The sequence below is a fragment of the Macaca nemestrina genome, chromosome 2, assembly GCF_043159975.1.
Source record: "Macaca nemestrina isolate mMacNem1 chromosome 2, mMacNem.hap1, whole genome shotgun sequence".
In the NCBI taxonomy this organism is placed as follows: domain Eukaryota; kingdom Metazoa; phylum Chordata; class Mammalia; order Primates; family Cercopithecidae; genus Macaca; species Macaca nemestrina.
Window position 1 is genome coordinate 127,512,628 of NC_092126.1, and position 14,262 is coordinate 127,526,889.

The window sequence follows — 14,262 nt, forward strand, 5'->3', positions numbered from 1 at the left end:
AATCACTCCTTTTCACAAGAAAAGCTTTACTAGTCATGCAGAAGTTAATTGAAGACCTCTGTCCCATGCCTTACAGAGAAAGACGATGGAGACATGGCCCACAGAAGCTGTATCGTCTCAGGCAGGTGACAAATGCAAACGCATGTTTACAATCCTGGCTGACAAGTGCTGATGCTTAAAAGTATGTTCAGAGTGTTTTGGGATCATAAAAGAGAGAAAAACTAAATTTAAAAAAAATCTTCAGATGCCAAATTTGGAAAACTGTTAAACTGAATTTATTTTAGTTTTTTCTTCCTTATACACAACTTTCATTTTGGAATGAACAAAAAGCAAAAGGCACTTATAAATCACTATTAATTTAACCTTCCTAACTTGATTGTAGCCTTTGTGTAGTTGAGTTGGAGAATAGAAATTTGAATTTTGTCTGTAGATAGCTAGGATAATAATTTTGTCCTGGTGTGGAACACACTCTTAAGTACTTCATAAGCCATCATTGAAGTAATGCCCTTCCAGAAATAAGTCACCACAGTTTTACCAAGAAACTCAGGACTGCTATAAGAAGATCTTTGGAAATAAACCATTGAAGTCTTACTTGTGGTCACTGATTATCATGTGCCTAATGTTTTAAATACTCATATAGCTCCTGTATTGTGATAAGTCAATGTTGGATCACATGCATTTTAAAACTTAGAGTTAAGCAAATGTGTAATTTTAAATTAATTAATTAAAGGCAGCCACTAAGGTACTTGAGCGGATAAACTTACCAAATAATTTATTTGTTTCTGATGGTAACATTCTTCAATAGCTCTTGATTTATGTTAGTATGGATTACCTTACTCTAAGAAAACCTGATTCTCCAGTGGATAGATTTATTTTCAGCTAAACCTTTGTAGTCTATACTTAACCATGAATTACTTCCTGGTTTAAAAAACAGGCGTAGCTATTTGTGGTATTTTTGTCTTGCGCCTTTGGCATCTTAGTGGTGTGAACCGGAGCTATGCCATCTGTAGTCAAGTGAGATTATTAAAAAAAGGGGGGTGGGAAGTGAAATGATTCACTGGAAAATTTCAGCACAGATTCTTAGGGAACGATAAGATAACCCTAGAAGCATTCTTATTTGTGTCATATGCTGGTGGGTAGTGACAGGGAAAAAAAAAAGGTACAACTTGTTTCTTAAGATTTTGCTATTTTGAAAATCAGAGAGGTGCTATGTTAGAAAGGAAGGAAGAATTGCTTGCAGTGTCAATTAGCAGAGCTCTGCAGATGAATGAATAATTTTCCTCTCTGTCAGTGCAAGTTGGAGCCAATGAGGTTCATTGCTAGCATGCAAAACCCAAAAGGCAATATTCTCATGTTTACGATGGTTGTTTAATTTCCTGATGTGATAAAACGCTTTATGCTGAGATACTTCAGAAACAGAAGGACCCGTTCCTAGAATGTTAAGTAAGTCTGTGGGGCTTAGATGAGCCATTTCTGAAGGCTGCTGAGTTTAACATATCTTCACTTAATGATATGTGTTTTAACCTGAATATATTGATTTCAGGGAATTCTTCCAGAATTACATTCAAGATTTGCCTGAAACATGGTATCTTTTTTTCTTCATTTTCCTTTTCAGAAAGAAGACATAGCTCATCCAGCAAGCCTTCTTTGGCCGTTCCTCCCACTTCAGTATTTTCCTTCTTCCCTTCTCTGTCCAAAAGCAAAGGAGGCAGTGCAAGTGGAAGCAACCGTTCTTCCAGTGGAGGTGTTCTTAGCGCATCCTCATCAAGTTCCAAGTTGTTGAAATCACCCAAAGAGAAACTGCAGCTCAGGGGGAACACCAGGCCAATGCATCCCATTCAGCAAAGTAGAGTCCCCCATGGTAGAATGTGAGTATGGCCAAGAGGGTTTTTAAAGCTTACCTGCTGGAAATAGAGCTGTGTACACCAGTGGCATCCGAGAGTGCCTGTGAATAATATAGAAGAGAGCCCACTTGGGGAAGAATTCAAATGTATGTTATATTGTTTCTTGATGTTTCCCTATCATGTCATAGGAAACTTTTCAGAGTAGTAATAGCAATGATAATAAGGTTACTAATATTTATTGATCCATTCTTGTGTGCTAGCTGCTGAAACCTAACTCTATGTGTATACTATGTCACTTATCACAACAACCCTATGGAATAGGTACTGTTACTATCCTCGTTTTCCAGATGAGGGGAAGGAAGCTCCATGAGGTGGGGGAGTTTGGTCCAAGAAGGCCTCAAGTCACATAGGCCTGGATTTATGTCCCACGTCTGTCACTTCTTAGCTGTAGGGGTTTGGGCAAGGCATGGTTTCTCTCTGAGTCTAAGAATAACAGCCAGTGTGCTGGGTTATTGAGAATATTCTAGTTAATATATGTCTAGCACCTGGCATAGTCTCTGGCCATAGGAGACAGTTAACAAATGGATACTGGCACTCCTGCTATTGCTGCTATTGGTAATAGTGATGATAAAAAGATGCAGAGATTCCTAGATGCCGCTGTAGAATTTTCTGGGATCTGCAGAGCAAATAGGGAAGCAGTGCTTCCTCCCTTCAGCCTTAGGTTCACATCACAGCAGTGATGAGGGAACACTGAAGGAAGTTCACACCTTCCAGGCATGTCTTTGGCAAGTTTCTATGGTCACTCAGTAGATTGGCAGGCTTCTTGAGGTCACGTGAGGGAATAGCCATGCACTCCAATAGAAACATACTTCGCATTGTTGGGGTATCCCTCAGCCAAGTGGCGGATGGCTTTTCTCAGGCCAACCTGCCTTTGGAGGGTATACCACACATCATAGGTCCAAGATCTGGTAACCTGGTTAATCTCAGGGCAGGGTCCAGCACCTGCTGCTGCCTAAGGACCTTGCCAGCTGGGAGAGGATGTGACATCTTGCAGTCTCTCTACTGCTCTCAGGCTATTCCAGGTACAGCTGTTTGGGGCTGTTTGTCCTGGTTGCTAAGCCCCCAGCCCCTGTTCTTCTGTCAGAAGTACAGTACAGCAAGCTTGGTTTTTGTTCTGGGAGCTGTCCGAAAGCCAAAAAAGGTACCAGTGGTAGTGTATAAGTCACTGGCTAGCTTAACAGCTGTTAGAGCACTGACTCCACTGAACAAAGTTTATACAACCACATTGATTCAAATCTTCTTTACTTAGAGCTAGGCCTTTAGATAGGAACCAGGCCAGTTGTTAGCTTCCTACCAGTATTTTCAGTTTTACCAAGCAAAATGATAGTGTCAATATTATTCCAAGATTCATTCCTTTGTTAGTGGCACAGGTATTCCCTAAGCTCCTGTCATAGAAACATTTTTCAAGGACTGGAGAATGACCACTTTAGTGACACAACATATATTTATTAAACACTAGTCTCCCTTATTGACAGAAGCAAAGAACCTCCTCTTGGAGATATGTTATTAAGCATGTTTGAGTTCTCATAAGTCTTTAGTGACATTTATTGGAAATAGTTGCTCACTCAGAAGTTTACTTTGTTTTGATGAATCCTTTATTACAAATGGCAGTCCTCAAAAGATAGTCTCTAAGGGTTCTGCAGATAGTCTTTGGTTCTTTTAGACCTTCTTATGTTTTGCTTCTTATAAAAATTGCATTGCTGCATTGGGTATCAGGTCTAAGTCTCCCATTGGCTCCTGTGTAAAATTTTTTGAAATGATAAAAGACCAGGCAAATCTGATGGTCCACTGAGGGTTTTGCCTCACCAGAAGGGCTTATAGGCTTAATATATATGAACCTTACTAACAGAATTCATAAGGAGCCTTCCAAGAGGCTGGCCCTGTGCAGCGCTTGGGTAGGCCCAGGCTCTACCCTCATCCCTCTGGCTCACCATTCACCTGGGGGCTGCTGAGGCACTCAGTCACTGGTTTTCTCACTTTGTCCTATGACAGCATGACGCCCTCTGTGAAAGTGGAAAAGATTCATCCGAAAATGGATGGCACACTACTGAAATCTGCGGTGGGGCCAACCTGTCCTGCTACTGTGAGTTCCTTAGTCAAGCCTGGCCTTAACTGCCCCTCAATACCAAAGCCAACCTTGCCTTCACCTGGACAGATTCTGAATGGCAAAGGGCTTCCTGCACCGCTCTCTCTGGAAAAGAAACCTGAAGACAATTCCAATAATAGGAAATTTTTAAATAAGAGATTATCAGGTAACTTCAAATTTTCTTTCTTCATAATGCTTCTCTATATAGAGAGAGCATTAAATGGGCATTCATGGGGAGCAAATCAACTGCAGTCTAGAATTCCTATTTTTAAAACTGGTCACCTTCAGCTTTAGGAGGAAGTTCCTTAGTTAATGTGTTTGTTCTCTTCACTCTTGGTTTTTAAAGAGCATGAGAGTGTATGTGTGTAGGTCATGTAAAAGTAGCTTTCTAGTGGTGTATTTCTGAAGGAAGTAATACTTAATATCTTTTCTGTCATCTGATGGCAGTAGTCAAATGTTGCTGCTTTGTTGCGGCGCTCACACATTGTATATATTTTTATTTATTGATAATGTGGATTTTATTCCAGCTATAATTTGTCTAACTGTTTATTTCTTCTATTTTCTTACTTACAAAATACATGGAGGAGAGTTTGTCAGGCCACATGTAATGCCTGTGTTCTTTTGACAGAAAGAGAGTTTGATCCTGACATCCACTGTGGGGTTATTGATCTCGATACCAAGAAACCCTGCACCCGGTCTTTGACATGCAAGGTGGGTGGACTTCTGAAAGTCAAGCCAACTATCCTGATAAACATGGGTGACCGGGATGTACCACACTGCTTGCAAAGTCTCTCTGACCCAGAGAGGATGCTCTGTGGATTGTTCTGAATTGTGTAGGTGAAGGAATAACTTGGAAGAAAGCCTCAGATTGACAAAATGTGAAGTGTGTTGTTATAAATTACAATCTTGACAGAGGTTTTGTTTCTAATGAGCAGTGTTGTATCCACAGGAATAGTGTTCTTTCCAAGTCAGTCTGTTATTTTTAAAGACTTTTAATATTTCCATATGGAAATGTAATATGAGAGGCTACCCTTGACTGTGCTGTAAATTATACTGACTTAAAGCAAGTCCAGAAATTTCCTTTGCATGTGTATGAACATTTAACAAATGTGTCACCCATGGTTCTTAAATTTTAAAAAACCACTTTTTAAAAAAATCTGTGACTTTGAGGTAGCCCTGTTTTCTAGTGTAAAAAAAAATACTGCAAGCCAGGCGTGCCTGTAAGTCCCAGCTAGTGGGGAGGCTGAGGCAGAAGGGTTGCTTGAGCCTAGGCGTTCAAGTCCAGCCTGGACAACATTACGAGACCCATCTGTTTTAAGAGAAAAAACTAGATAAAATATATAAATAATTTATACACAAGTTAAGAAAATGTAATGGTCTTCCTTTTTGCTCTGGGGTCTTCCTTATTTCCTTTAAAATGCCAGTATGTTAATAAGGTATATTTGCTGAAAAGTAAGGGTTATTGATGTGGGGGGTGGCTTCAGGTCATCAGTGAACACCTCTACATAAATGAGCTTATGTGTTGATGTGCATTTCTCTGGAGGGTGTCCCCAGCTACCCCCCAGAAAGGTTCAAAAAGCATTCAGAGTCACTGCTTTGAAGTATGTAATTTTAAAACTTAGAGGGAGGGGGTAAAAATGATAAAAGTTAGTGTTTTCTTCTAAAAATTAATAAAATGGTTAGTGTTTTATTTTAGATTTTATTAAAGTGTATTTGAATAAAGGACTTTAGGCCCTGCCCCAGGCCCCACCCAGTGGAGGCATGTTACAGTCTTCTGGAGTGGGAAATTTTTAAATGGTTCTTACTTTAATTTAAGCTTCTAATTTAATTTTAGTATATAGATTTTGTCTTACAGCAGTGGTTCAGAACCTTTTTGGGGAAAAGGGTTGGTCAAGAGTGCCTTCAAATATCTCATTTAAAAAAAAAAAAAAACACGGTCCATCTTTCCAGAATAAAATAGTGCATATACATATACATTCTGAATTTTTATCTTGGATTAATGGATACCCCCACCCCAAGCCTATCCTTGGATTTCTAGGTTAAAAACTCTCTTAAAACAAACTGCTTTTGTTTTGTATAGGGTACTAATTGGACACACAGTGGTGTAGTCGGGGTGGTGTATGAAGATAGCCATCTGAGCTCTGTAGAATTATGTCAGTTTCAGCTGCCCCTGAGAGAATGTGTGAAAGCATGCCTCAACCCTGTCCACATCATGATCACAACTTGCCATTCTCCTTTTGCCTTCTTCCTGCCTCCCTGGCTCTCAGTAACATGGATTTCTCAGTAATATAGTACCTGTGGGCAATGAGGTTTGCTTTTCTCAAACCCAAGATGTTCTTTCTCAGTCGTTTACAAAGCGTGGCAGGGAACCACACCTTTTTTCTGTCTTTTAAATTTTGTTGTGATGAGAACACTTAACTTGAGATCTCCTCTTGTAACAACTTTTCAAGTGTGCAAGACAGTATTGTTGACTGTGATAGAATATTGTACAGCAGATGTCTAGAACTTGTTCGTCTTGCTATAACTGAAACTTTATGCTCATTGATTAGTAACTCCCTATTTCCCTCTCCCTTCAGCTGCTGGCAACCACCACTCTAGTCTTTGAGTCTGTGAGTTTGATTTTAGAGCTCATATAAGTGGAATCATACAGTGTTTAATATTTCTGTGACTGGGTTATTTATCTTAGTATAATGTCCTCAAGGTTCATACTTGTTGTAGCATATAGCAGAATTTCCTTCTTTTTAAGGGCTGAATAATATTCCAGTGTATGTATATACTGTGTTGCCTTCATCCAGTCACCTGTTGACAGACATTTATATTTTTTCTACATCTTGTCTATTGTAACTAGTACTTCAGTGAAAATAGGAGTTCTAATAGCTCTTTGAAATTCTGATTTCAGTTATTTTGGATAAATACCCAGAAGTGAGGTTGCCAAACTTTTTTTTTTTTTTTTTTTGACTCAAAATCTTCAAGGAGCTTGACAAACATTCTTCCTGTGCCTTTATTGCTAGGTGGACTGACTTTGAATGGGTCTGCATTTTTCTCCCATCTTCCTTTTCAAATGATATGTGCTCCCCTTGTCCTTCTTTAAGGGTGTCATTACACTCTGTGGCATTGGGCTAAGCCTGTTATTGCATTAATATGTCTTCAGACCCAAGCTCGTCATGAGATCGGCATAGAACTAGCAGAAAATGCAGCATCCACCAGGCCTGCCCTTTTATAGGATGCATTGACTTTTTTTCATTGTTTAGTCAGTTCTTTTCCTTTTCCTTGCCTTCACTTTGGTCTGAATCTATTAAGCTTGGTAGGGCTAAACATGCCTGCGTGTCCCTACCCTGAGTGTTTCCCAAGTTGCTGCCAGGTGTCTTCTGTCTTAGACTTAGAACGTTATCTGTTCTCTTCACCATCAGGAGATTTGCTGCTCTTCGTTCCCATTACTCATTCTCTGTTGTCCGTCTGCCACCCTTACTGCCCCTCCTCACTTCTTCATGTGTCTAATATCCCGTCGAATTTCCTCTTTGCCTTCCATGCAGAGAGATTTGTGACTCCTGTAGCCTTTGTCCATTCACTCATTGTAGAACTTTTTATTACATACATCTGTGAACACCGACCTCGCTCATTCTAGGTCCCAGGGAATAAAGGGTTTAGCACAATAACCGCATGTTCCCTGTACTTGTGGCGCTTACAGTCTGATGAAAGAGATGGAGATTATTGATCACCAAAATAAGTGTAAAATTACCACTGATTAGTTATAAAAAGATGAGAGGACTACATTATGAAAGCCTGCAAAAATGAAGTTTGGCCAGGGAAGGCTTTCTTGCCATAGGAACATTGGGCTGAAATCAATATGATGATTTATCTGGACAGAGAGGGATGGGAGAGGTAGGAGAGGTGGAGGAAACAATATGTGTGAAGGTTCTGTGACAGGGACAGAGCAAATTCCTTAGAACCTTAAAGCCAACCACATGGCTGAACAGAAAGAGGGAGGAAGAGGTACGCAGGACCAAAGGAGCAGGGATCAGTAAGCAAGGGTCTTAAGAGTGTGCAGGGCCCCGGAGCCTAGTTACACAGTCAGTCTTTATCCTGTGAGCCTTGGGCAACCCCTATCAGATTTCTGTTTGGAATGTTCTTCACAGCTCAGTGGAAACCCTACTTACTCTTCAAACTGAGCTGGGAAAATGTATCTGCCTGCTTTCTTCATTTGACTGTGCTGTGCTAGGCACTGGGGACATTCAGGCTGAGGAGAGGTTTATGCATCTGATTGGAGAGACAGGCAGGTGGACCAGTAATGTATGTTCATTTGTTCTTTCAACACATGTTGGAGGGCCATTATTTTTATAAACTTTTTGTTCAAAGCATTTGAGTGCCAGGTATTCTTCTAGAAGCTGGTACAACACAAACAAAACAAAGTTCCTTGTCTTCATTTAGGTTACTTTCTTATGGATATTTTTCATATTAAAGAAAATCAAGTAAAAATGTAAAAAGCTAAACACATTTATCTGTGCCAGGTTAGATTATTTAGGTAGACATAGTTTGCGGTGTGTCTCGTAAGGAGGGTGGGTTGTGTTATTCAACTGAAAATGGTAGTTAGAAGCATAATTCCCTTTTTAAGTCCCTAAAGTTGTAGCAAATATGCCAATACATTTGTATTATGTATAGGGGTATGCACACATTTACAGTATTTTGTAATATAAAAGAAGGAAACGTAGGTAAATTGGTGTATGTTTATGGATATGTGATTGGGGCCACTGTAGCTTATGTAAACTCGTCCATTCCTCAGGATTAGCATCTCCTTGCATTTTTACAGACTGAGATCTCAGCAGTATGGAATGGTCAGGTTTAACTTGAGTAATTGGACTTGACTGCCGATAAGATTTGCCCAACTGTGACCAGTTTACACTGGTACATTCGACTGTATCTTCTGTTAGCAGTAGTATTAGGCTTATTTGTTTTGTTTTGTTTTAATGCCAGTAACTATGAAATGTGTTTGGACTACAGGCACATTTTCTTACAAGATTTGCTTCAATCACAGGTTTGTATTGGTTGCCTTAAGACAAACACTGCCATAATTTGACTTCTCTTTTTCCTCTGTGTGCCCATTTCTTAATTTTGAAATTAGACATTGTCTGAAGACGCAGGGGTATTGTCCATCCCATTTCCTTGATTTCCATAGCCAGTGTCTGTCTATAGGGATTACTTTGTCTCCCTTCCTGTTCATAGCATTTCTTCTCAGCCTCATCTGTCCAGTGCTTCTTGGCTGTGGCAGTCTGTCTGCAGAATGCTTTGGGCCACTTTACGTTTTTACATGGCATTTTCATTGGAAAAGAGAGATGCAATTGCGTTGAATTTTTATTCTCTGGAAGTTACTAAAAGAACACTTTCTGATACATGTTTTATGGAATAATTGTTTCTTCCCTTTAACATTCAAAATTTTAAATGGTTCAAAGAGGGTTTTTCTAATGGAGTTGATAAGAGCCCCCAAATCCAAATTGCTATTGTGTCACAAAACGTGAGTACTTGTCCTATGGCACTAATGGTTGCACTTAGTTACATACCAGGTGTCACCGCTCACATTTCTTCTTTCTTCTGATGGAAATAAGATTTCCAGATTCTTCTGCATTTAGAGCCTAGAATGTATGCTTCTAGTCTAGCTAGGGAGAAAATATTGGGCTCTTAAGGTTTTTAGCTTATCAAATGCTGAGTACCCTTTCACTATGCTTATGGTCTAGGTTGCTTTTTTATTGGGAGTGGTGTTTGGGGATATAAGGCAGACCAAAAATTAATTATGAGATTCTTCAGTTTCTGTATTTTTTTGGTCTACAGACACATTCCTTAACCCAGCGCAGGGCTGTCCAGGGTAGAAGAAAGCGATTTGATGTGTTATTAGCCGAGCACAAAAACAAAACCAGGGAAAAGGAATTGATTCGCCATCCGGACTCTCAGCAACCACCGCAGCCTCTCAGGGACCCGCATCCCGCCCCTCCTAGAACGTCACAGGAGCCGCACCAAAACCCTCACGGAGTGATTCCTTCTGAATCAAAGCCTTTTGTAGCTAGTAAACCTAAACCTCACACCCCCAGTCTTCCAAGGTAAGTCAAGCCCTCCAACTCTTTCTTCCACCTTCAGAGATGAGACTTGCACATACTATAAAATCTCAGTATGGTCATGATGTTGAGAAACATACCTCAGGCTCACTGTGGAGATAGTTTTCTTAAGGGAGTTTTACTAGGGAAAAAAAAAAAAGTTGAGTTCATCAGTAAGTTTCAACCAGGGCTTCTCTTGGTTGTAAATGCAAGCAGCAAAATAAAGCTAGAGTTATCTGCTCTATACTTGCTCAACATCAAGTGTCTCAACCCTGTTGACCAGGCAGAAATTGGTCCTTCCTGCGGGTTAGTGACAGGAACTCTTCACTGGCTATGGCCGCAGTTTCCCTTTCATTTGTCTTTATATAGCAGTGGGAATTCTTGCTGGGGACAGGCATTCAGCCTGAATTTTTACAGCATCCGTTTATTAATGTGTTTTTTCATTCATTCATTTGGGGCTTTGGCCCCGAGCATGTATTAGCATTTTAGTAGCAGAGTAAACAGTGAATCAGAGTGTTTTAATGAGAACTTATACACATACCTCAGAGACAGTGATGGTGGAATATGTGTGTGTGTGTGCTTATATACTGAACCAAGTTGAAGTAAAGACTGTACCTAGTTTCCAGAGGGAAGGGAAAAAGAAAGGCGTAGAGAAAGAGGGGCTTCCGTGTTAGCCGTTCATTTATTGGCAGCAAGAGCTTCTGCTGAGGAATGTGCCAGCCCTCGGTTGCTATTGCTTACCATTTCACCCTCATGTGTCTGATCTTTAAAATGGTTGCATAAAGGTGGAAGCACCTCCCTCATGGAAACCCAGGTGTCTGTTTGAGCCTGTCCCAACATGAGCTTTGTGGTTTCTATGCAGTATGCTGGAGGAGCCATCAGAGGAGGCTCCTCAGAGTGTGGTCAGGACCTGGCCAGAGATTCCTCCCCAAGTCCTTTCTTTGGTCATCTTCTCGTTGAAGTTTTTGCATCTAGAAAAATGTAAGCTTAATTCCAGAGGCCATTATAGGTGTAGGAAAAATACTGCCTTAAGTAAGAGGCTGTAGGCTATCCCCATAAAGTGGTAATACCACCTTATTCTTGTATCACCTCCTGTCTCTCCTAGGTTATCTTAGAGCACTTTGTGAATTACAGTCAGCCCTCTGTATCCATGGGTTTCACATCTATGGTTTAAACCAATTGCAGATTGAAACTATTTGGGGAAAGAAAAATTGTGTCATACTGATCATGTATAGGCTTTTTTCTTGTCTCAGTATTCCCTAAACAATGCATTACATAGCATTTACATTGTATTAGGTACTAAAAGTAATCTAGAGATTATTTAAAGTATATGGGAGGATGCGCATAGGTTTTATGCAAATACTACACCATTTTATATCAGGCCACTTTGTACATTTGTGGATTTGCAGATTTGGCTATCCCCGGGAGGTCCCGGACTCAATTCCCCATGGATACTGAGAGAAGACTGTGTTTCATTTATTGTCTTAGTAAACCAATCCAGTTGAAATTTGAAGAGAAATCAAAGAATTCTGTTAAATTCCATATGTATTTCCCCTTCTTTGGGGGAGAGTGGAAGAGGGACCTAAACCACCCAAATGGCAATAGAAAGGATTCATTCTAAGTTACCTTGATTGTATCTGGCAAACAGCTGAACTTAACATCCTTCAGTTCAGGAGAGAGGTTCCTTTAATCCCAAGCCACCTGGATCAGCATCTGTTTTCCCCCAGTGCTACAGGTGGAACTCAGGCCTCCCCTAGGTTGTTTTGGATACATTGTTGTATCTCAGTTAAGGTGGCTGATTCCCAGGTGTGTGATCTGATCCGTGCTGCACTTTCTACTCACCAAGGCCTCCAGGCTGCCCTGCTCAGCAAGGTGGGAGTGCCCCCATTGACCCTCCTCCAGTCCATGAATCTCCACACCCTCCCCTGCCTGCCACTGAGCCAGCTTCTCGGTTATCCAGTGAGGAGGGCGAAGGCGATGACAAAGAAGAGTCTGTTGAAAAACTGGACTGTCATTATTCAGGTCATCATCCTCAGCCAGCATCTGTAAGTTCCACGTCCACCCCCGCATTGACCCTCCCCACACAGCATGGACAGGGCATTGCAGGGGGGCTCGCCAGGGATCTTGGCATGCCCATTATGTGTGGGACGCGGTCAAGGTGTGAGAGAAGCTCAGAACAGGGTGCCCCAGAGGCAGCACGCACTCTGTATGGGGGACATCTCATGCTTTTTTCCCTTTCTCTTCCATGACACTCAGGGCTAGGCATTGTCACTCTCATGCTTCACTGCCTCCGGTACTCAGAGGCAGTTCTGTCTTTCCTGATTAGCTCCTTTCCTGAAGGAGTGAGAACCCTGACTGGGCATGCCAGTGTGGGAGTCAGCAAGCACGCGGCTATGTTCTCTCTTGCAGTTTTGCACATTTGGGAGCCGGCAGATTGGAAGAGGCTATTACGTGTTTGACTCCAGGTGGAACCGGCTTCGCTGTGCCCTCAACCTCATGGTGGAGAAGCATCTGAATGCACAGCTATGGAAGTGAGTGCCTGTTGTTCTTGGGGAGAGGAGCTGACTTTACACAGTGCTGCGTTGTCTTTTGTTTCCTGTGAGACTGATGTTATGAAGATATGCTTATCTAAACGAAGCTGGCCTTTGGCCCTGAGAAGGTGCCTTGTCATTCATTCATTCATTTACTCCACAACTACATATTGTTCTGGGTCCTGGGGTTCAAAGCAGAAAGACTCTTATGTGTATGGAATTCACAGTCTAGTTGGGATTGGCTGAGGGGAGAAAAAAACTAGTCTACAGAAGAATAAGGAGATGATAGCTTGTCCTAAGTGAGAGAATGGAAACAATAACAATCACCAAGACTTACTGAGAGCCAACTATACACCAAACAGCTTAGATATACTTAACATTCACAATTCTCTTGTCAGTTGACCATGATTATACCCTCCCCCAAACCCCTGTTTGTTTTTTTGTGTGTGTGTGGTTTTTTTTTTTAATAGATGACAAAACTGAGATACAGTGTCATGCAGCAAGTTAGTGGTAGGGCCAGGAATTGAACCTAGAGGTAACATGTTTTCAAGTAAACAGCTGAAAATATACAGGCCAGAGGGATTCAGGGAAAGCCTCTGTGAAGAGGCAGATGGATGAGAAAGAGCAGTCACTGGGATGGTGGGGAGGAGTGGGTTCTGGGCAGAAGGAGGCACCTGTGTCAAGGTCTTGAGTCAGAAATGACAGCTTTTTGGAGAGATAGCAAGAAAGTGAGCATGGTACAAGATGAGGTCCAGGAAACCAGCAGGGGCCAGGTGACACTGAAATTGCTTCAGTGTTGAAGGTTTTAGGTAGAGGAGCCATGTGCTCCAGTTTGCAATTTAAGACACCTTGTGTGATATTATGTACTTAATGCTTCCCAAACAGGATTTTAAGTGGAAGAAGAGTTCCATGGCCAAAAAGGTTTAACTCAGCCTTTCCTGTAAAAAAAAAAAAAAAAAACTGTTCTATTTTTTACTGCAGAACTTCTCAGAGCCTTTAATGGGCACTGTGCTTTGTAACTGTTGAAGCAGGGAATGTCATGTATAATGTGGAATACGTCCCAAGCTCTTTTCACCTCAGAACCTTTCTTAGGGGAACATCTTGGAGAACTAGTATTCGGTGGGAGTGACTTTGGTGAATAGTAAGCTTTACTAAAGTGACTGTCCAATAATCCCCAGGCCATCCCAGATCCTCTGTTTGGGCATCATTTACTAGGGCCTCCTTAAATGGACTCTGCCAGTACATTCATTTGCCTCCCTGCCTTGGTTTTCTAATAAAGTCAGACGCTGGTCAGAGGCCTTGGATTGTCTGCAACCCAAAGAACCATCTCCATGATCATTAGTAGGACATTTGTTTCCTTAGAAGACCAGATCCAGAGCACTGTTACTCTGCTTTTCTTTTTCATGTTTCTTTCTGGTTCTTGCTGGATAAGAGTTTCTTCTTTATGAAGGAACATTGTCCCTGGCTAGACACAGAATCAGGGGACTGGTTTTGGGGGTTCTGCAGGGGTTTTTCCACACCAGAACTCCCTAAGATACGTGAAATCTCAACTTCATATTTCTTCCGACTACCCACTGGGACTTGGAAAGCACATTGAGCTCATGAAACTATGGGTTTAATGTACTCCTGAGAGTTTAGAATGGACTTCTGAATGTTTT

General features: G+C 41.3%; 1 protein-coding gene across 13 annotated transcripts in view; it reads left to right on the forward strand.

Annotated features, from left to right (window-relative positions):
* The window catches only part of LOC105483316 (ataxin 7), a 150,526-nt gene that overhangs the window by 116,531 nt on the left and 19,733 nt on the right, over positions 1-14,262 (forward strand). For all 13 annotated transcript variants that reach the window (XM_071092037.1, XM_071092029.1, XM_071092030.1 and 10 more), the window contains 6 exons: positions 1,616-1,868; positions 3,897-4,156; positions 4,619-4,701; positions 9,814-10,079; positions 11,920-12,118; positions 12,483-12,604. In XM_071092037.1, coding sequence (XP_070948138.1) covers positions 1,616-1,868; positions 3,897-4,156; positions 4,619-4,701; positions 9,814-10,079; positions 11,920-12,118; positions 12,483-12,604 — 1,183 coding nt within the window. The remainder of the gene's footprint in view (positions 1-1,615; positions 1,869-3,896; positions 4,157-4,618; positions 4,702-9,813; positions 10,080-11,919; positions 12,119-12,482; positions 12,605-14,262) is intronic.